Source organism: Giraffa tippelskirchi, chromosome 7 (assembly GCF_054371585.1).
Source record: "Giraffa tippelskirchi isolate mGirTip1 chromosome 7, T2T-mGirTip1v1.2.pri, whole genome shotgun sequence".
Taxonomy (NCBI): domain Eukaryota; kingdom Metazoa; phylum Chordata; class Mammalia; order Artiodactyla; family Giraffidae; genus Giraffa; species Giraffa tippelskirchi.
In genome coordinates, this window is record NC_137281.1 from 139,976,240 (window position 1) to 139,998,218 (window position 21,979).

The 21,979-nt window shown below is 38.1% G+C and overlaps 1 protein-coding gene across 13 annotated transcripts in view; it reads left to right on the forward strand.

Annotated features, from left to right (window-relative positions):
- RAD51B (RAD51 paralog B) overlaps nucleotides 1–21,979 on the forward strand; it is an 814,189-nt gene that overhangs the window by 40,216 nt on the left and 751,994 nt on the right. For all 13 annotated transcript variants that reach the window (XM_081513462.1, XM_081513465.1, XM_081513457.1 and 10 more), the window contains 2 exons: nucleotides 795–914; nucleotides 2,665–2,848. In XM_081513462.1, the coding sequence (XP_081369588.1) occupies nucleotides 795–914; nucleotides 2,665–2,848 (304 nt within the window). The remainder of the gene's footprint in view (nucleotides 1–794; nucleotides 915–2,664; nucleotides 2,849–21,979) is intronic.

Here is a 21,979-nt window from a genome sequence, read left to right on the forward strand (position 1 = left end):
TTTCTGGTCTGAGACATGGAGATTTACTCATATCTGGTTATTAGAGTGATAATATTCAAATATATATTTCATTCAAGAAAATGAAAACATTTTTCTTAATTTACTAAATGTATCTTATAGGTGGTAGTCAGATGGTCATTTATAAAATAACATTTTTGTGTTAAACCTCAGAGATACTGCTTTCTCAACATTAGATGAGATCTAAAAGCCCTTGCTGGGCTCATGCTCTGACTGGTAATCTTTTAGTGATTATAAAAAAGGGCTTCCATCCCAAAATCATATACGAACCCATTTTGCTTATACCTGCTGTATTGATAAGGCTTTTTTTCTAGTGTTACTTATGGCTTATGAGTTTCCTAAGTAAAAGTCATTAGAGGTTTACCAGTGTGACCTTCAGTATTGACTTATTTAAAATTTTTATTACAATTTTAAAGGTTACTATCCATTTATAGTTATTACAGAATATTGGCTATATTCCCTGTGTTGTACAATACATCCTTGAGTCTGTCTTACACTCAGTAGTTGGTATCTTCAACTCTTCCACCCCTGTACTATCCCTCCCTACTCCCCACTAGTAAGCAATAATTTGTTCTCCGTATCTGTGAGTCTGCTTCTTTGTTGTATTCACCAAATTGTTGTGTATTTTTTAGATTCCACATGTAAGTGATACCATACAGTGTCTTTCTCTGTCTAACTTATTTCACTTAGCATAATGCCTTCCAAGTCCATCAATGTTGCTACAAATGCCAGAAGATATTAACTATTGTTGCTTGTGTTATTTTTTCCCTCCACAGACTAGTTGAGATAGCAGAATCTCGTTTTCCTAGATATTTTGACACTGAAGAAAAATTACTTTTGACAAGCAGTAAAGTTCATCTTTATCGGGAACTCAGCTGTGATGAAGTTCTACAAAGGTATGCTGTTTTAGATTTTGGCATGTTAGTAATACTTTGAAGATTTATTCTTTAGTTCTTCATGTTTTCAGCTTCTGAGTGAAAAAAAGTCCCTACATATTAGGATTAAGAGAAAAATCATTTCAGTGTTCTTTATTTACCCCAGCCTATTGGCTGAAGTATTTCTTTAAAAATGAAAAAAAATTAAATGAATAAAATGTTTTAGATTTGACTAATTAAGTGGTATATTAATTATCTACTGTTCCGTTAACAAAACCCCACAATTTAGCAGCTTAAAATAATCTATTTATCTCACCTAGTTTTTGAGGGTTAGTTATCTGGGAATAGCTTAATTGGGTATTTCTTTAATTGGGTATTTCTGGCTCAGAGTTGCTCAAGAACTTGCAGTTAAGCTGTTGGCCAGGGCTGTAGTCATCTCAAGGGTCACCTGAGGCTGGGAGATCTTGGAGAATTCCAGGATCACTCATGTAGTTGTTGGGAGACTTCCGTTTCTTCGTGGGTACTAGCCAGAGGTCTCCATTTCTCACCATGTGAGCCTCTCCATAGGGCTTCTTACAATATGTTGTTTACCCAAAAAAGCACACAACCTAAAAGTTGAGAATTATGTTTTATTCAGTGGTCATACTGAGGACTTAAGCTTGAGGGGGCAGCCTCTCTGATAGCTCTGAGGGACTACTCTAGGGATGTGAGGGAGGAACCAGGATATAGGAGTTTCTGCAACAAAAAACCAGGTAGTCAGAAAATAAAAAGATTACTGTTAATTAAAGAAAAACCAGACATCTTAAAAAAAAAATATATATATATATATATATATATATTTATTTATTTATTTGGCTGTTCCAGGTCTTAGTTGCTAGTTTCAGCACATGGGATCTTCCTTGCAATGTTCAGGTTCACAAGGGATCTATAGTTGTGGCCTGTGGGATCTAGTTCCCTGACCAGGGATGGAACCTGGGCCCCATGCATTGGGGGTACGGAGCCTTAGCCTCTGGACCACTATGGAAGTCCCCAAATCAGACATATTGAGTTAATGAATTTAGCACTTTTCTGTGTGTGGGAAGATGCAAGAGTCTGGGCTCATTGAAATCCTTCCTGTGATATGCACCTTAACTATCTGGAGCCAGTGTCTTGCTTTTCTCCATCCTGAATTCCCTCATGGTGCACAGCTGGGGCAGCTTCAGTAGCTGATGGCTTGATGGCCTCAACATCATTTGTTTACTCATGTAGCAGGTGGCATTTTTGGTCCATGGTGGTATCTTGCCTTCCCCAGAGCGAGTGCTCTGAGAGAGAGTGCGCAAGTGAGAAAGATCCCAAGATGGAAGCTGTAGCTTTTTACAGCCTACTCTCAGAAATGATGCACCATTGTTTTGTCATTTGGTCCACAGACGAACCCTGGTTCAGCTGGGGAGGGGACTCCACAGGGATGTGAATTCCGGGAGGTGGGAGTAAGTGGGGGCCATTTTGGAGACTGGCCACTGCAAGTATTTTTGCTCTAAAACTGGAGCTTTAGCAATATCATGAAAAAACCAAGGAATAAAGCTAAAAGAAAATATTTTGGCCTATTTACAAAAGAATGCAATATGTATGGAAGAGCTGGAAAATAAGTTATGTTTATTGAATATCTGCAGTGACTGCTGTAACTTAGAGAAAAGTAATTTGTTGTTTTAAAGTTGGTTAACCTTTGCAGTGCTTAATTTTTAAAAATTATACCTTAAAGTCATCCACTATCTTATATATTCTGCTTTTACAGGATTGAATCCTTGGAAGAAGAAATTATTTTGAAAGGAGTTAAACTTGTGATTATTGACTCTGTTGCTTCTGTGGTAAGAAAGGAGTTTGATACACAGCTTCAGGGCAACATGAGAGAAAGGAACAAGTTCTTGGCAAGAGAAGCAGCCTCTTTGAAGTATTTGGCTGAGGAATTTTCAATCCCAGTAAGTTTTTCTATTTTTCCCTTTCTTTTATATGAAGTTCACTAACTTATAATATCAAATAATAGAATTAGAAAGAATTATAAAACAGATGACTTTTTAAGGGTAACACAGTCTGATTGCTATAGCAAATACCACCATCTTCTAAAATTTGTTTATCTGTTGAGATTGTTTTATCGTTTTCATAATTGGAGCCTAGAGCAGATTTAAATATTATTTTCCAAAGTTCCTATAGTCAGTCCTTTTCTTCTCTCTCATTGTTTACTCTTTGTGCATGTTTTTGTATTACTTTTGTTATACTGAGATAAGTAATAAAAATTAAAACTCCATGAAATCGCCCATATCTATACACCTTTTTTTTATGACAGTATTTGTCAGTTTTATAAATTTTTAAGGTTTAGATATTGTTATTGTGTTCAGTGCTGTTTTGTATGGTGTAGGATTTGGTTTGCTTCAAAAGCCAGAGATTGATTTTTAGAGTGTAAACATTGGGAGTGATAGTAATGAAAGTGTAAGTAAGGAAAACTTGAAAACTTACTTTTGGCATGACTTTCAGTAGTGGACCAGGAAATCTGAAGATGAGATGTATTGTAAGAGTTTGTGGTGGGTAAGCTACAAGAGGAGTAAGTTATATTCCCATTAGTAGTGTGTGGGAGAGTGCAACTTGTTCTGAAGTCTTGCTAGCATTTAGTACTGTCAGGCTTTTAAATTTTAGCCATGCATCATCTCAACAGAAGAGAGGCAAATTCATTAAACTGAGATAAAATTTAGTAATGATTTTATAATTTTTAGATTTGTTTGGAAAATTAAAACCTTGGATCTTTGTAACATAGGAATATGTACCATTAGAGGAAACTATCACATAGCCTTTGAGATATATAACCAAAACAAGGAGTTGAGGGAGAAAATGTGGCATTCAAAAAGTTCTGCATGTTTTAATGGCTTTTAAATTCATATTTTGGATTATATGGTATAATTCCTGGTGAATCAAGTGCTGTAAAAGTTCTCTTAGATAATATTTATCTTTTAAATTTTGTTACAGTTGCATAAAATGACAAATTCAAACTGTATATTTCCTGGTCAAGGAGAATACGGGAATTAAAAAATATTTTATAGAGTTGATTGAGTGGAAAAGTTAATTCATACTATTGCCTGATTTAATCTTATGTAAAATATGAAAATTCACTTTTTAAAAGTTGTATTTGTTGTTTTTCTATTGTAATTATAGACTACTGCATTTCATTTTTTTCTCAGGTGATTATTTTCCTGAGTGAGAAAGGGCCTCTGCTTTTGTATGTTTTTAATAGAGCCCTCTGAAAGAATGGGTGCTTAGCATCTCCATATTCCTCTGTCTTTGCCTTTGTTTTTCTGTTTAGAGGTAAATGCAGAATACAACATGTACTTGACACCATATGGTATTGGTTTTTCTGACAAATCAGTATTGGTTTCAGAAAGCTTTTGAAAAATACTTCCTTTAGGAAATGTCTGACTTTTCCTAGCCTAATTAGCTTGTCTAAATGGAAAACCATAAACTTTTAAACTTTTATACTACACTTTGAATAGGTGGCTTCTTATGGAACAAAATGCGTTAAAAACTATGTTGTCTTTTGATTCATTGTACCTTTCAAATTAGCAAGCCTTATGCCTCTTTGTATTTACTCAAAGTGAAAGTGAAAGTCACTCAGTCATGTCCGACTGTTTGCCACCCCGTGGACTATACAGCCCATGGAATTCTCCAGGCCAGAATTCTGGAGTGGGTAGCCTTTCCCTTCTCCAGGGGATCTTCCCAGCCCAGGGATCTAACCTAGGTCTCCTGCATTGGAGGCAGATTCTTTACGAGCTGACCCACAAGAAAAGTCCAAGAATACTGGAGTGGGTAGCCTATCCCTTCTCCAGTGGATCTTCCTGTGCCAGGAATCGAACTGGGGTCTCCTGTTTGTGTTTACTCAAACATGTCCACAAACATTCCTGTCCCAGTAAGTGTTTGCTGTTCCTTAGCCTGAAATATTCCTCCACTATATCCATATGATTTATTGTCTCCTGTTGTCTTATTAGTGAGGACTTCCCTGACCATACAAGTACTAATCACACTACTTGTGTCTCTCTCTCTTATTATGCTTTATGTTCCTCCATCATAGTTTTCACCCTCTAGCATTATATATTTTTTATGTTTATTGTTTGTGTGTCCCCACCACCCCATCGTATGGTTATAGGGACTCTGCCTTCTTTGTTCATGGCTTTATTCTCAGTACCAGGAATAGTGCGTAGCACATAGCAGGCACACTGAATGTGTGAATTTAGATATTGCATTTCTTCCTAGGCTTGATTTAATCATGTATGTATTTATATTGAACTTAAATTTTATTAGTTGCTTTGAATTCTATTTTGATCCTATCTTTAATATTATTTACTGTTTATATAGTGATAAAGTGTAATTTTAGATGGCAGAATCTTATCATATAGGAGTTGTACTCAGTTTACACTGGTGTCTTATAGGAAGAAAAATAGTTCTTAAGATTCTTAAGCTTGGAAAAGGCTTTAAAGATCTAGATAATATCACAAAGCCAGGAATTTTAGAAGAGATTTTATCTCAGTTTAGCAAAACTGTGAAAAGTGAATGTCTGATGATCTCTGAAGACTGGGCAAAAAGCCAGGCCCTCCAACCTGTTCTTTGGCTGTGGATCTGAGGTGGTGGATAGGGCCAGGAAACCTGGCGTATTGACACACTAGAGGTATGTTTTCATTCAGATGAGAATAGAGTCAAACCAACTTGGGTGGTGGGTTGATTGCTTCATTGAATTTAAATATTTCTCTATAGTGAAACTTCAGTGCTTTCAAAATGTGGGAAAAAAGCTTAAATATAATTTGTATTTAATTTTGATTATCACACTGTGTATATGTTTGTGTGTGGTATGTACAGTTGTCCCTTAGTATCTGCAGGAACTTGCTTCCAGAACACCCACAGATACCAAAGTCTGCAGATGTTCAAGTCCCTTGTGTAAAATGGTGGTCCTCCTTATCCGTGGGTGTTGTGTTCAGGGCTTTGCATCAGCAATTCTTAAAGTGAAAATTTTTGATCCATGGTTGGTTGAATCCTCAGATTTGGAACCCATGGAAGACAAATATGGAAGACGATCCTATGTATGTTTGCATGCAAGCATGCCTACGTGCGTGGAGATTTCAACTTCCTTTCTCTGTAACTGATAGAATGAATAGAAAGTCAGGAGAATAACATAATCAATCAGCTTGATCTAATTGATATTAGATTAGATTATAAAACTTTCCACTTAAATACCTGCAGAATATATACTCCTTTCAGGTACACATGAGATATTCACCAAGATAGACTATATTTGGTGCCATAAAATAAATCTCAACATATTTAAAAGATTGAAATAGTACAAAGTATGTTTTTTGACCACAAGAAAATTGAACTAGAAACAGAAACATGTCTGGAAAATTCACAGATATTTGGAAATTAAGTAAAAACACTTCCAAATAACCCATGAGTCACAGAATAAATCTTCTAAGAACTTAGAAAATATTTTGAAATAAGTAAAAATGAAAATACAGTGTATCAAAATCTGTGGGTTGCAGCTAAGTCAGTGCTTGGTGGGAATATTTTTTCTGCTATAAGCACTTGATGAAAGAAAGAAAGATTTATTTAATATTTAACATTAAACTATTTAATATTTATTGCTTAATTTTAATATTTATAATTTTATTTTTATTTAATATTTATTTAAAGGAATCAGTGATCTAAGCTAGTGAAAAGTAGAAAAAAATTAAATCCAAAATAAGCAGAAGGAAGGAAATAAGATAAAAGCATAAATTCATGAAATTAAAAATAAGAAACAATAGAGAAAAGAATCAGTGAAATAAAAAGCTGGTTCTTTGAAAAGTTTAATAGAGTTGATAAGACTCTAAAGAGAGAGAAAAAAGAGAGAAGAAGCAAATTAGCAGTATCAGGAATGAAAGAGGTTATATATCACTGGGAGGCCTGGGTTATATATCACAGGGAGGCCTGGCATGCTGCAATTCATGGGGTCACAAAAAGTCGGACACGACTGAGCGACTGAACTGAACTGAACTGGTATATCACTGGAGGTCCTAAGATATTAAATGAACAATTAAGGGAATGTTATGATCAACTTCATTTCACTAAATTTACTGATGAAATGGATAAATTCTTTGAAATCTACAAACTACCAAAGCTTTCTGAGGAAGAACCATATAACCTGGATAGTCCCATATCCATTAAAGAAATGGAGCTTAAGGGACTTCCCTGGTGGCTGACCCTGATGCTGGGAAAGATTGAGGGCAGGAGGAGAAGGGGATGACAGAGGATGAGATGGTTGGATGGCATCACTGACTCGATGGACATGGGTTTGGGTAAACTCCGGGAGTTGGTGATGGACAGGGAGGCCTGGTGTGCTGTGGTTCATGGGTTCGCAAAGAGTGAGACATGACTGAGCAATAAACTGAACTGAATTGTTGGCTCAGTGGTAAAGAATCCACCTGCCAATGTGGGAGACTTGGGTTCGACCCCTGATCTGGGAAGATCCCACATGCTGCTACAAAGCAACTAAGCCCATGTGCCCCAACTATTGAACCTGTGGTCTGTAGAGCCTGGGAGTCACAACTGCTGAACCTATGTGCTGCAACTATTGAAGCCCATGCACCCTAGTGCCCAGCTCCACAACAGGAGAAGCTACTGCAATGAGAAGCACAAACACCATAACTAGAGAGTAGCCCCTGCTTGCTGCAATTAGAGAAAAGCCCATGCAACAACAAAAATCCAGCACAGCCAAAAATAAGTAAGTAAACAAAATTATTAAAAAGAACAGAAATTGAATTTGTAGTTAAAAATCCCATGAAGAGACAGCTACATGTAAAAGGATGAAATTAGAACACTTCCTAACACCATACACAAAGATAAACTCAAAATGGATTAAAGACCTAAATGTAAGACCAGAAACTATAAAACTCTTAGAGGAAAACATAGGCAGAACACTCAATGACATAAATGAAAGCAAGATCCTCTATGACCCACCACCTAGAGTAATTGAAATAAAAACAAAAATATACAAGTGGGACCTAATTAAACTTAAAAGATTTTGCACAGCAAAGGAAACTATAAACAAGGTGAAAAGACAACCCTCAGAATGGGAGAAAATAATAGCAAATGAAACAACTGACAAAGGATTAATTCCGAAAATATACAAGCAGCTTGTACAACTCAATACCAGAAAAACAAATAACCCAATCAAAAAGTGGGAAAAAGACCTGAATAGACATTTCTCCAAAGAAGACATACAGATGGTTAGCAGACACATGAAAGGATGCTCAGCATTGCTCGTTATTAGAGAAATGCAAATCAAAACTGCAATGAGATACCACCTCACACAGGTCAGAATGGCCATCATCAAAAAGTCTACAAACAATAAATGCTGGAGAGGGTGTGGAGAAAAGAGAACCCTCTTGCAGTGTTGGTGGGAGTGTAAATTGATACAGCCACTATGGAAGATGGTAGGGAGATTCCTTAAAAATCTAGGAATAAAACCACCACCTGACCCAACAATCCCACTCCTAGGAATATACTCTGAGGAAACCAAAATTGAAAAAAACACATGTACCCCAATGTTCATTGTAGCACTATTTACAATAGCTGTAACATGGAAGCAACCTAGATGTCCATTGACAGATGAATGGATAAAGAAGTTGTGGTATATATACACAATGGAATATTACTCAGCCATAAAAGGAACACATTTGAGTCAGTTCTAATGAAGTGGATGAAGCTAGAGCCTATTATACAGAGTGAAATAAGTCAGAAAGAGAAAGATAACTATCATATACTAATGCATATATGTGGAATTTAGAAAGATGATACCAAGAATTTATCTGCAGGGCAGCAATGGAGAAACAGACACAGAGAACAGATGTATGGACACAGGGAGAAGAGAGGAAAGGGTGTGATGTAGGGAGAGAGTAACATGGAAACTTACATTCAGTTCAGTCACTCAGTCATGTCCGACTCTTTGCAACCCCATGAATTGCAGCAAGCCAGACCTCCCTGTCCATCACCAACTCCCGGAGTTTACCCAAACCCATGTCCATCGAGTCGGTGATGCCATCCAACCATTTCATCCTCTGTCGTCCCCTTCTCCTCCTGCCCCCAATCCTTCCCAGCATTAGGGTCTTTTCCAATGAGTCAACCCTTCGCATGAGGTGGCCAAAGTATTGGAGTTTCAGCTTCAACATCAGTCCTTCCAATGAACACCCAATGATCTCCTTTAGGATGGATTGATTGGATCTCCTTGCAGTCCAAGGGACTCTCAAGAGTCTTCTCCAACGCCACAGTTCAAAACCATCAATTCTTCGGCACTCAGTTTTCTTCACTGTCCGACTCTCACATCCATACATGACCACTGGAAAAACCATAGCCTTGACTAGACGGACTTTTGTTGGCAAAGTAATGTCTCTGCTTTGAAATATGCTATCTAGGTTGGGCATAACCTTCCTTCGAAGGAGTAAGCGTCTTTTAATTTCATGGCTGCAGTTACCATCAGCAGTGATTTTGCAGCCCAAAAAAATAAAGTCTGACACTGTTTCCCCATCTACTTCCCATGAAGTGATGGGACCAGATGCCATGATCTTAGTTTTCTGAATGTTGAGCTTTAAGCCAACTTTTTCACTCTCCTCTTTCACTTTCATGAAGAGGCTCTTTAGTTCTTCACTTTCTGCCATAAGGGTGGTGTCATCTGCATATCTGAGGTTATTGATATTTCTCCCTGCAATCTTGATTCCAGCTTGTGTTTCTTTCATCCCAGCGTTTCTCATGATGTACTCTGCATAGAAGTTAAATAAGCAGGGTGACAATATACAGCCTTGATGTACTCCTTTTCCTATTTGGAACCAGCCTGTTGTTCCATGTCCAGTTTTAACTGTTGCTTCCTGACCTGCATACAGGTTTCTCAAGAGACAGGTTAGATGGTCTGGTATTCCCATCTCTTTCAGAATTTTCCACAGTTTATTGTGATCCACACAGTCAAAGGCTTTGGCATAGTCAATAAAGCAGAAATAGATGTTTTTTTTGGAACTCTCTTGCTTTTTCGGTGATCCATCGGATGTTGGCAATTTGATCTCTGGTTCCTCTGCCTTTTCTAAAGCCAGCTTCAACAGCTGGAAGTTCACGGTTCACATATTGCTGAAGCCTGGCTTGGAGAATTTTGAGCATTACTTTACTAGCATGTGAGATGAGTGCAATTGTGCGGTAGTTTGATCATTCTTTGCCATTGCCTTTCTTTGGGATTGGGATGAAAACTGACCTTTTCCAGTCCTGTGGCCACTGCTGAGTTTTCCAGATTTGCTGGCATATCGAGTGCAGCACTTTCACAGCATCATCTTTGAGGATTTGAAATAGCTCAACTGGAATTACATCACCTCCACTAGCTTTGTTTGTAGTGATGCTTTCTAAGGCCCACTTGACTTCACATTCCAGGATGTCTGGCTCTAGGTGAGTGATCACACCATCATGATTATCTGGGTCATGAAAACTTACATTACCGTATGTAAAATAGATAGCCAATGGGAATTTGCTGTATGTCTCTGGGAACCCAAACAGGGGCTCTGTATCAACTTAGAGGGGTGGAATGGGGAGGGAGATTGAAAGGAGATTCAAGAGGGAGGGGACATATGTATACCTATGGCTGATTCATGTTGAGGTTTGACTGAAAACAACAAAATTCTGTAAAGCAATTATCCTTCAATTAAAAATTATATAAATTCATAAACAAAATCCCACGAAGAAAATTCTAGATAAAATTCACTGGTAAAATCTATCGAACATATAAGGGTGAAATAATATCAGTTCTACACAACTACAGACTGATGTTTCTCATGAATATAAATATACAGGTCCTTAAAAATATTAACAAAGTAAATTCAGCAATAAATAAAAAGAGTGAATACATCATGACCAAGTAGAGCTTATTTCAGGATTGCTAGGCTGATTTTGAATGCAACATTAAAATGTAAAATTTACCACAGCAACAGATAAATAAAAAAGATCATTTCAGTAGATGTAGGAAGAAAAGACCATTGACAAAATCCATTAACTATTTATGATGAAAACTCTGAGCAAACCCAGAGTAGAAGGGAACTTTCTAAACCTGATAAAGGATTTAATACTTAATAGTGAAATACTGGAGAAGGCAATGGCACTCCACTCCAGTACTCTTGCCTGGAAAATCCGATGGACAGAGGAGCCTGGTAGGCTGCAGTCCATGGGGTTGCTAAGGGTCGGACACGACTGAGGGACTTCACTTTCACTTTTCACTTTCATGCATTGGAGAAGGAAATGGCAACCCACTTCAGTGTTCTTGCTTGGAGAATCCCAGGGATGTCAGAGCCTGGTGGGCTGCCATCTGTGGGGTTGCACAGAGTCGGACACGACTGAAGCAACTTAGCAGCAGCAGCAGCAGTGAAATACTGGGAGAAGGAAATGGCAACCCACTCTAATGTTCTTGCCTAGAGAATCCTGTGGACAGAGGAGCCTGGTGGGCTGCTGTCCATAGGGTTGCACAGAGTTGGACATGAATAAAGCAACTTAGCGGCAGCAGCAGTAGCAGTGAAATACTGAATTCTTTCTTCCTAAGATTGGGAATAAGGCAAAGATGGTCTATTCTTGCCATTTCTAATTAGCGGTGTATTGTTGAATTTAGCCAGTGTTAAATGGCAAGAAAAAGAATTTAAGTATATTCAGATTAGAAGAGATAAGACTATCTTTACTTATAGACAGTATGATATATTTGGTAGAAAACCCCAAAGATTTTACCCAAAAAAGCTACTAGATTTAACGAGTGATTTTAGTAAGATTACAGGGTATGGAAATCAATATATAGACATGAATTGTTTTTCTGTAAGCTAGTGGTGAACAATTGGAAATCAAAATTTAAAACCTATACCATTAACCGTGAAATATTTGGTGATAAATGTAGCAAAATATATGTAAGATTTTTATGCTGAAAACTATAAAGCATTGATGAGAGAAATCAAAGTAGACCTAAATAAGTGAAAATATACCATGCTCATACACTCAAGACTCAGAAGTGTCACAATGTTAATTCTCTCCAAATTGCTCTGTATATTCAATACACAATCCTATAGATCCCAGGAGGCTTTTGGATAGAAGTCAATAATCTGACTGTGAAATCTATGTAGGAAAGCAAAAGATTGAGAATAGCCAGAGCAATTTATGAAGAAGAAAGTATAGTTAGAAGACTTGCACTCCCTGATTTTAAGACCTACTATAAAGCCATAATAATTAAGACAGCATTGTATTGGTGATAGGATTGACACCAGATCAATGGAACAGGGTAGAGAGTGCAGAAATAAATCCACAGTTTGCAGTTAATTTTGAACAAAGATGCTAAGAGAAGTCAATGGAAAAGGAATAGTTTGTCAACAAATGATGCTAGAACCAGTGGATATCCATATGTAAAAAACAACAAATAAACTGACTAATTCCTTCACTATTATAGAAACTCAACTCAAAATGAATCGTACACCATAACATAAAACCTAAAACTATAAAACTTCTAGAAAAAAAAACATGGGAGAAAATCTTTGTGGCCTGGGGCCAGGCAAAGATTTCTTAAATGACATAAAAAAACATTAACTATAAAATATTAACATTTCTATTCTTTGAAGAGACTTCAGAAAATGAAAAAATAAGCCACAGACTGAGATAATATTTGTGCAACTCATACGTTAAAGGACTGGTAACTAGAAATACAAGAAACTATGAAAACTCTAACAATCTAATTTTAAAAATGGACAAAAAAATAGGCAAAATATTTGAATAAACACTTCATCAAGGAAGATATACAGATGACAAATAAGCATGAGAAAATATGCTCAAAATCATTAGTCATTAAGAAATGCAAATTAAAATCACAATGCAATACTACCATATACCTATTAAAATACTTCAAAAAACAAAACCAAAAATCCTGACATTATCAAATACTGACAAAGGAGTATACAGAGCACCTTGAATTCTCCTATATACTGGTGGAAAGGCTATTAATAGATAGTATTGCCACCATGGAAAACAGTTTCTTATAAATATCGACGTTAACCACATGACCCAGCAATCTTTCTCCTAGGTATTCTTTTTACCCAAATAAATGATATATATCAGTGCAAAAATTGGAAAATATTTTTATTGGTTTAATTCATAATCACCAAATACCAGAAACATCCCAGATAGGTCTGGATTATAGTAGTAACTGGTTGTTCTTTTAAATTCAATTTATTTATCACAGAGCTTCAAATACAGCTTTCAGTTCAGTTCGGTTCAGTCGCTCAATCGTGTCCGACTCTTTGCGACCCCATGAACTGCAGCACTCCAGGCCTCTCTGTCCATCACCAACTCCCGGAGTCTACCCAAACCCATGTCCATTGAGTCAGTGATGCCATCCAACCATCTCATCCTCTGTCGTCCCCTTCTCCTCCCACCCCCAATCCTACCCAGCATTAGGGTCTTTTCCAATGAGTCAACCCTTTGCATGAGGTGGCCAAAGTATTGGAGTTTCAGCTTCAACATCAGACCTTCCAATGAACACCCAGGATTGATCTCTTTTAGGATGGATTGATTGGATCTCCTTGCAGTCCAAGGGACTCTCAAGAGTCTTCTCCAACACCACAGTTCAAAACCATCAATTCTGCAGGGCTCAGCTTTCTTCACCGTCCAACTCTCACATCCATACATGACCACTGGAAAAACCATAGCCTTGACTAGACGGACTTTTGTTAGCAAAGTAATGTCTCTGCTTTTAAATATGCTATCTAGGTTGGCCATAACCTTCCTTCCATGGAGTAAGCATCTTTTAATTTCATGGCTGCAGTCACCATCAGCAGTGATTTGGGAGCCCAAAAAAATAAAGTCTGACACTATTTCCACTGTTTCCCCATCTATTTCCCATGGAGTGATGGGACCAGATGCCATGATCTTAGTTTTCTGAACATTGAGCTTTAAGCCAACTTTTTCACTCTCCTCTTTCACCTTCATCAAGAGGCTCTTTAGTTCTTCTTCACTTTCTGCCATAAGGGTGGTGTCATCTGCATATCTGAGGTTATTGATATTTCTCCCTGCAATCTTGATTCCAGCTTGTGTTTCTTCCAGCCCAGCATTTCTCATGATGTACTCTGCATAGAAGTTAAATAAGCAGGGTGACAATATAGAGCCTTGACGTACTCCTTTTCCTATTTGGAACCAGTCTGTTGTTCCATGTCCAGTTCTAACTGTTGCTTCCTGACCTGCATACAGGTTTCTCAAGAGACAGGTCAGATGGTCTGGTATTCCCATCTCTTTCAGAATTTTCCACAGTTTATTGTGATCCACACAGTCAAAGGCTTTGGCATAGTCAATAAAGCAGAAATAGATGTTTTTCTGGAACTCGCTTGCTTTTTCTATGATCCATCGGATGTTGGCAATTTGATCTCTGGTTCTTCTGCCTTCTCTAAAACCAGCTTGAACATCTGGAAGTTCAGCTTAACAAGTAAAAAAAAGCTGTAGGGGCCTTATGTCTAATATTTAACATCTTCATTTTATAAATCAGAGAATCTTATTGTCTTATCTCTCTTCTAGAAACAGTAGTGCTTGTTTCCCACTTGTTTGCTTCAGGACTTTCAAATGCCAGTGAGCGCATTCTCGTTTTGCCCTATTAGCTCACTGGCCAAAGGTCAGCAAATTTTTTCTGTAAAGAGCCAGATGGTAATATTTTAGGTTTTATGGCCCCTACAGTCTCTGTGGCAACTACTCAATCAGCCATATGAGCATAAAGGAGCCTTAAACAATTTGTAAACAAATGGATATGGTTGCAGTTCAATACGATTCATTTACAAAACTAGATGGAGGGTCACAGGCTATAGTTTGCCATCCCCTGATCTGCCCCTTTCTCTTTCCTCCTTATCCTCAGGACCCAGGGCTGGTGCTACCAGTAGGGTAAGGATTTTACAGGAAGGGTCAGAGAGCAGTCTCCTCATAAAGCAGTGTTTTCTCGAAGTATTATAAGGCATTGGCCCCTTTTAAATGCAAGTAATACTTTCATTAACCACCTTTTTGGCTTCAGGATTATTATAATATCATAGAAGTCTATAGAGTTATGTGCTAAGTCACTTCAGTCATATCCGACTCTTTGCGACCCTAGGGACTATAGCCCGCTAAGCTCTTCTTTCCATGGGATTTTCCAGGCAAGAATACTGCAGTGGGTTGCCATTTCCTCCTCCAGGGGATCTTTCCAACACAGGGATTGAAACCAAGTCTCTAATGTCTCCTGCATTGACAGGCAGGTTCATTACCAAAAAGTAGTTAAAAACTCTTTGTATTAAACCATACTTCAGTTCAGTTCAGTCGCTCAGTCGTGTCCAACTCTTTGCGACCCCATGAATCTCAGCACGCCAGGCCTCGCAATCCATCTCCAACTCCCGGAGTTTACCCAAACCCATGTCCATCGAGTTGGTGATACTGTCCAACCATCTCATCCTCTGTCGTCCCCTTCTCCTCCTGCCCCCAATCCTTCCCAGCATTAGGGTTTTTTCCAATGAGTCAACTCTTCGCATGAGGTGGCCAAAGTATTGGAGTTTCAGCTTCAACATCAGTCCTTCCAATGAACATCCAGGACTGATCTCCTTTAGGATGGACTGGTTGGACCTTCTTGCAGTCCAAGGGACTCTCAAGAGTCTTCTCCAACACCACAGTTCAAAACCATCAATTCTGCGGCACTCAGCTTTCTTCACCGTCCAACTCTCACGTCCATACATGACCACTGGGAAAACCATAGCCTTGACTAGACGGACCTTTGTTGTCAGAGTAATGTCTCTGCTTTTAAATATGCTATCTAGGTTGGTCATAACCTTCCTTCCGAGGAGTAAGCGTCTTTTAATTTCATGGCTGCAGTCACCATCAGCAGTGATTTTGGAGCCCCAAAAAATAAAGTCTGACACTATTTCCACTGTTTCCCCATCTATTTCCCATGAAGTGATGGGACCAGATGCCATGATCTTAGTTTTCTGAACGTTGAGCTTTAAGCCAAATTTTTCACTCTCCTCTTTCACTTTCATGAAGAGGCTCTTTAGTTCTTCTTTGCTTTCTGCCATAAGGGTGGTGTCATCTGCACATCTGAGGTTATTGATATTTCTCCCGGCAATCTTGATTCCAGCTTGTGTTTCTTCCACCCAGCGTTTCTCATGATGTGCTCTGCATAGAAGTTAAATAAACAGGTGACAATATACAGCCTTGACGTACTCCTTTTCCTATTTGGAACCAGTCTGTTGTTCCATGTCTAGTTCTACCTATTGCTTCCTGAGCTGCATACAGGTTTCTCAAGAGACAGGTCAGATGGTCTGGTATTCCCATCTCTTCCAGAATTTTCCACAGTTTATTGTGATCCACACAGTCAAAGGCTTTGGCATAGTCAATAAAGCAGAAATAGATGTTTTTCTGGAACTCTCTTGCTTTTTCCATGATCCAGCAGATGTTGGCAATTTGATCTCTGGTTTCTCTGCCTTTTCTAAAACCAGGTTGAACATCTGGATGTTCATGGTTCACGTATTGCTGAAGCCTGGCTTGGAGAATTTTGAGCATTACCTTACTAGCATGTGAGATGAGTGCAATTGTGCTGCAGTTTGAGCATTCTTGGCATTGCCTTTCTTTGGGATTGGAATGAAAACTGACCTTTTCGAGTCCTGTGGCCACTGCTGAGTTTTCCAGATTTGCTGGTGTATCGAGTCCAGCACTTTCAGAGCATCATCTTTGAATATTTGAAATAGCTCAACTGGAATTTCATCACCTCCACTAGCTTTGTTCGTAGTGATGCTTTCTAAGGCCCACCTGACTTCACATTCCAGGATGTCTGGCTCTAGGTGAGTGATCACACCATCGTGATTATCTGGGTTTTGAAGATCTTTTTTGTACAGTTCTTCTCTGTATTCTTGCCACTTCTTCTGAATATCTTCTGCTTCTGTTAGGTCCATACCATTTTTGTCCTTTATCGAGCCCATCTTTGCATGAAATGTTCCCTTGGTATCTCTAATTTTTTGAAGAGATCTCTAGTCTTTCCTATTCTGTTGTTTTCCTCTATTTCTTTGCATTGATCGCTGAGGAAGGCTTTCTTATCTCTCCTTGCTAGTCTTTTAAACTCTGCATTCAGATGGGAATATCTTTCCTTTTCTCCTTTGCTTTTCACTTTTCTTCTCTTCCCAGCTATTTGTAAGACCTCCTCAGACAGCCATTTTGCTTTTTTGCATTTCTTTTCCATGGGGATGGTCTTGATCCCTGTCTCCTGTACAATGTCACGAACCTCTGTCCATAATTCTTCAGGCACTCTGTCTATCAGATCTAGTCCCTTAAATCTATTGTCACTTCCATTGTATAATAATAAGGGATTTGATTTAGGTCATACCTGAATGGTCTAGTGGTTTTCCCTACTTTCTTCAATTTAAGTCTGAATTTGGCAATAAGGAGTTCATGATCTGAGCCACAGTCTGCTCCTGGTCTAGTTTTTGCTGACTGTATAGAGCTTCTCCATCTTTGGCTGCAAAGAATATAATCAATCTGATTTCAGTGTTGACCATCTGGTGATGTCCATGTGTAGAGTCTTCTCTTGTGGTGTTGGAAGAGGGTGTATTCTATGACCAGTGCGTTCTCTTGGCAAAACTCTATTAGCCTTTGCCCTGCTTCATTCTGTACTCCAAGGCCAAAGTTGCCTGTTATGCCAGGTGTTTCCTGACTTCCTACTTTTGCATTCCAGTCCTCTATAATGAAAAGGACATCTTTTTTGGGTGTTAGTTCTAAAAGGTCTTGTAGGTCTTCATAGAAGCGTTCAAATTCAGCTTCTTCAGTGTTGCTGGTCAGGGCATAGACTTGGATTATCCTGATATTGAATGCTTTGCCTTGGAAACAAACAGAGATCATTCTGTCATTTTCGAGATTGCATCCAAGTACTGCATTTTGGACTCTTTTGTTGACTGTGATGGCTACTCCATTTCTTCTAAGGGATTCTTGCCCACAGTAGTAGATATGATGGTCATCTGAGTTAAATTCACCCATTCCAGTCCATCTTAGTTTGCTGATTCCTAGAATGTCGACATTCACTCTTGCCATCTCCTGTTTGACCACTTTCAATTTGCCTTGATTATGAAACCATAAAAGTGGGTTGTATTTATAAATAACACAATACTATTCAAATTAATTATTCTAATATTATCCATGATAATTTGCTAAATTAAACTATTATTTGCAATATAAATATACTAACTTATGGTATAGCTTCTTTTGAGTTATGTGTGTGTGCATGTGTATGTATTTACTGTAGTTCATGTGATGCCTCAACTTTCAACTACTGTAAAACCTTTTTCTATTTGAGAAGGATGACATCGTTTGGCCTTCACCTGGTCATGAATGCATTTACATTTGAATTCTGCCATTACTTTTTATCATTAGACTCTGACAATGAAAGTTGTGCCACTTGGCATCACTTGACTAAAAATACACGTTAACATTTGGTGTCAGTTTTCAATTATAAAATGCCTATACTAATGCATATTTTGAGGCCATCATTGAAATGGAAACATAAAATTTAAAAATTCTCAGCAACAATTTATAAATCGTTGAATATGTTCACTGACTATAGTTTGAGAAACAGTTGTACAAGTTTTGCAGAATTTTTTTTCTGCATTTTGTGGGGGAAGTTTAAAAGATACTTTGCTCTTGGGATGTAAGATGCAAAACCTTTGTCTTATTAATTGAAGTATAGTTAATTTACAGTGTTTTGTTAGTTTTAAGTGTACTGCAAAGTGATTTAGGTCCATATATATTCTTTTTCATATTATTTTCCATTATAGAAAACCTTTGTCTTTTTAAAGTGTGTCTATGCCAGTATTGGAAGAAACAGTAGGCTCTATAATTATTTATAGATAATTGATGAAAATAACATAAGAAGAATTTAAATATTATCTCTGTAAAATAAATGTATGTTATGGTTGCTTGTTATCATTGACTTCTAATTACCGTACAAATAGTGTAGATATATTGTTAATTATGTATTAGATTAATGAGGGTTTTTTTTTTGCCAGAAAAGACCTTAAAAATCATTTTACTTTTATAGATGACACTGACTGATTCTTAGAGGTGACTTGACTTGTTCTATTTTTAGCATAGGAGAAGACAGATGAGTGCATAGAATGCAAGATCTTTGGGGTGCCAGTTCTTAAATTTTTTTCCTACAGTAGGAGTCTCTTCTTTCTGAGATCTACAGAATGATGGTGGTGCTTCTTTGAAAATGCTTCAAAAGTGTCTTGAACAGGCCCTTACAAATGCAAAAAATGCACAAAATGCCAAGATAGCGATTTTTGCTGTTTCAGAGAATTCAAGTTAATTTTAGTGTTCATCTATGAGTAGCATTGAAGTTTCTTGTCTCTTTCCCCTCTCTTTTCTTTTACCTCTCTTGCTTGATATTGTGCAAATGTTTTCTAGTGTAAGGGAACTAGTACTAGTTATCAGAATTTAGAGAAGTGGTATTTCAAGAATATTAGAATGTACTATTTAAAGGTTCTATGGAAAAGAAATGCAAAAAAGCAAAATGGCTGTCTGAGGAGGCCTTACAAATAGCTGTGAGAAGAAGAGAAGTGAAAAGCAAAGGAGAAAGGAAAGATATTCCCATTTGAATGCAGAGTTCCAAAGAATAGCAAGGAGAGATAAGAAAGCCTTCCTCAGCGAACAATGCAAAGAAATCGAAGAAAACAACAGAATGGGAAAGACTAGAGGTCTCTTCAAGAAAATTAGAGATACCAAGGGAACATTTCATGCAAAGATGGGCTCGATAAAGGACAGAAATGGTATGGACCTAACAGAAGCAGAAGATGTTAAGAAGAGGTGGCAAGAATACAGAGAAGAACTGTACAAAAAAGATCTTCACATCCCAGATAATCATGATGGTGTGATCACTCACCTAGAGCTAGACAAAGTGAAGAAGAACTAAAGAGCCTCTCGATGAAAGTGAAAGAGGAGAGTGAAAAAGTTGGCTTAAAGCTCAACGTTCATAAAACTAAGATCATGGCCTCTGGTCCCATCACTTCATGGTAAATAGATGGGGAAACAGTGGAAACAGTGTCAGACTTTATTTTTTTGGGCTCCAAAATCACTGCTGATGGTGACTGCAGCCATGAAATTAAAAGATGCTTACTCCTCGGAAGGAAGGTTATGACTAACCTAGATAGCATATTTAAAAGCAGAGACATTACTTTGCCAACAAAGGTCCGTCTAGTCAATGCTATGCTTTTTCCAGTGGTCATGTATGGATGTGAGAGTTGGACAGTGAAGAAAGCTGAGTGCTGAAGAATTGATGGTTTTGAACTGTGGTGTTGGAGAAGACTCTTGAGAGTCCCTTGGACTGCAAGGAGATCCACCCAGTCCATCCTAAAGGAGATCAGTCCTGGATGTTCATTGGAAGGACTGATGTTGAAGCTGAAACTCCAATACTTTGGCCACCTCATGCGAAGAGTTGACTCATTGGAAAAGACCCTAATGCTGGGAAGGATTGGGGGCAGGAGGAGAAGGGGACGACAGAGGATCAGATGGTTGGATGGCATCACTGACTTGATGGACATGGATTTGTGTAAACTCCAGGAGTTGGTGTTGGACAGGGAGGCCTGACGTGCTGAGATTCATGGGGTCGCAAAGAGTTGGACACGACTGAGCAACTGAACTGAAGTGAAGTGAAAGCCAGACATCCTGGAATGTGAAGTTAAGTGGATCTTAGAAAGTATGACTACAAAGCTAGTGGAGGTGATGGAATTCCAGTTGAGCTATTTCAAATCCTCAAAGATGATGCTGTGAAAGTGCTGCACTCGATATGCCAGCAAATTTGGAAAACTCAGCAGTGGCCCTAGGACTCGAAAAGGTCAGTTTTCATTCCAATCCCAAAGAAAGGCAATGCCAAGAATGCTCAAACTGCAGCACAATTGCACTCATCTCACACGCTGGTAAAGTAATGGTCAAAATTCTCCAAGCCAGGCTTCAGCAATACGTGAACCGTGAACTTCGAGATGTTCAAGCTGGTTTTAGAAAAGGCAGAGGAACCAGAGATCAAATTGCCAACATCCGCTGGATCATCTAAAAAGCAAGAGAGTTCCAGAAAAACATCTATTTCTGCTTTATTGACTATGCCAAAGCCTTTGACTGTGTGGATCACAATAAACTGTGGAAAATTCTGAAAGAGATGAGAATACCAGACCACCTGACCTGCCTCTTGAGAAACCTGTATGCAGATCAGGAAGCGACGGTTAGAACTGGACATGGAACAACAGACTGGTTCCAAATAAGAAAAGGAGTATGTCAAGGCTGTATATTGTCACTTGCTTATTTAACTTCTATGCAGAGTACATCATGAGAAATGCTGGGCTGGAAGAAGCCCAAGCTGGAATCAAGATTGCCGGGAGAAATATCAATAACCTCAGATATGCAGATGACACCACCCTTATGGCAGAAAGTGAAGAGGAACTAAAAAGCCTCTTGATGAAAGCTGTCTTGTTTGACTATTTACATGTGTTGTCACATGTAAATTCTGGGAGAATTAAATACGTCCATGACACTGCACTGTGGGATGTACCTGGTTTCTCCTGGACTTTGTTCATGCTCCTTTTCTCTTTGCTTATATCAGACTGTATTCTTTTACTGTACTAAGCCGTAACTGAAGGTAACAGCTTTTCTGAATCCTAGGAGTCCTTTCAGTGAATCATTGAGCCAGAAAGTGGTCTTAGAGACCCCTGACACACAGGGACATTAGTAGATAGGTACAAGAATGTTTAGGACTTTTATCGCAACTTAATTTAATTGTTCAAAACCTACAAAATCTAATTATTAGTATTTCATCAGCCTTAATTTATTGGTTTTGATTAATGTACTATGATTATTTATAAAAGATGTCAACATTAGGAGAAGGTGGGTGAAGAGCATGTAAGAACTCTCTGTATTTCTTTTTGCAACTATTTACTGGATGAATCTAAATTTATTTTAAAATAAAAAATTAAAAAGAACAGAGTGAGTTGGGGTGCTTTTATATGTGT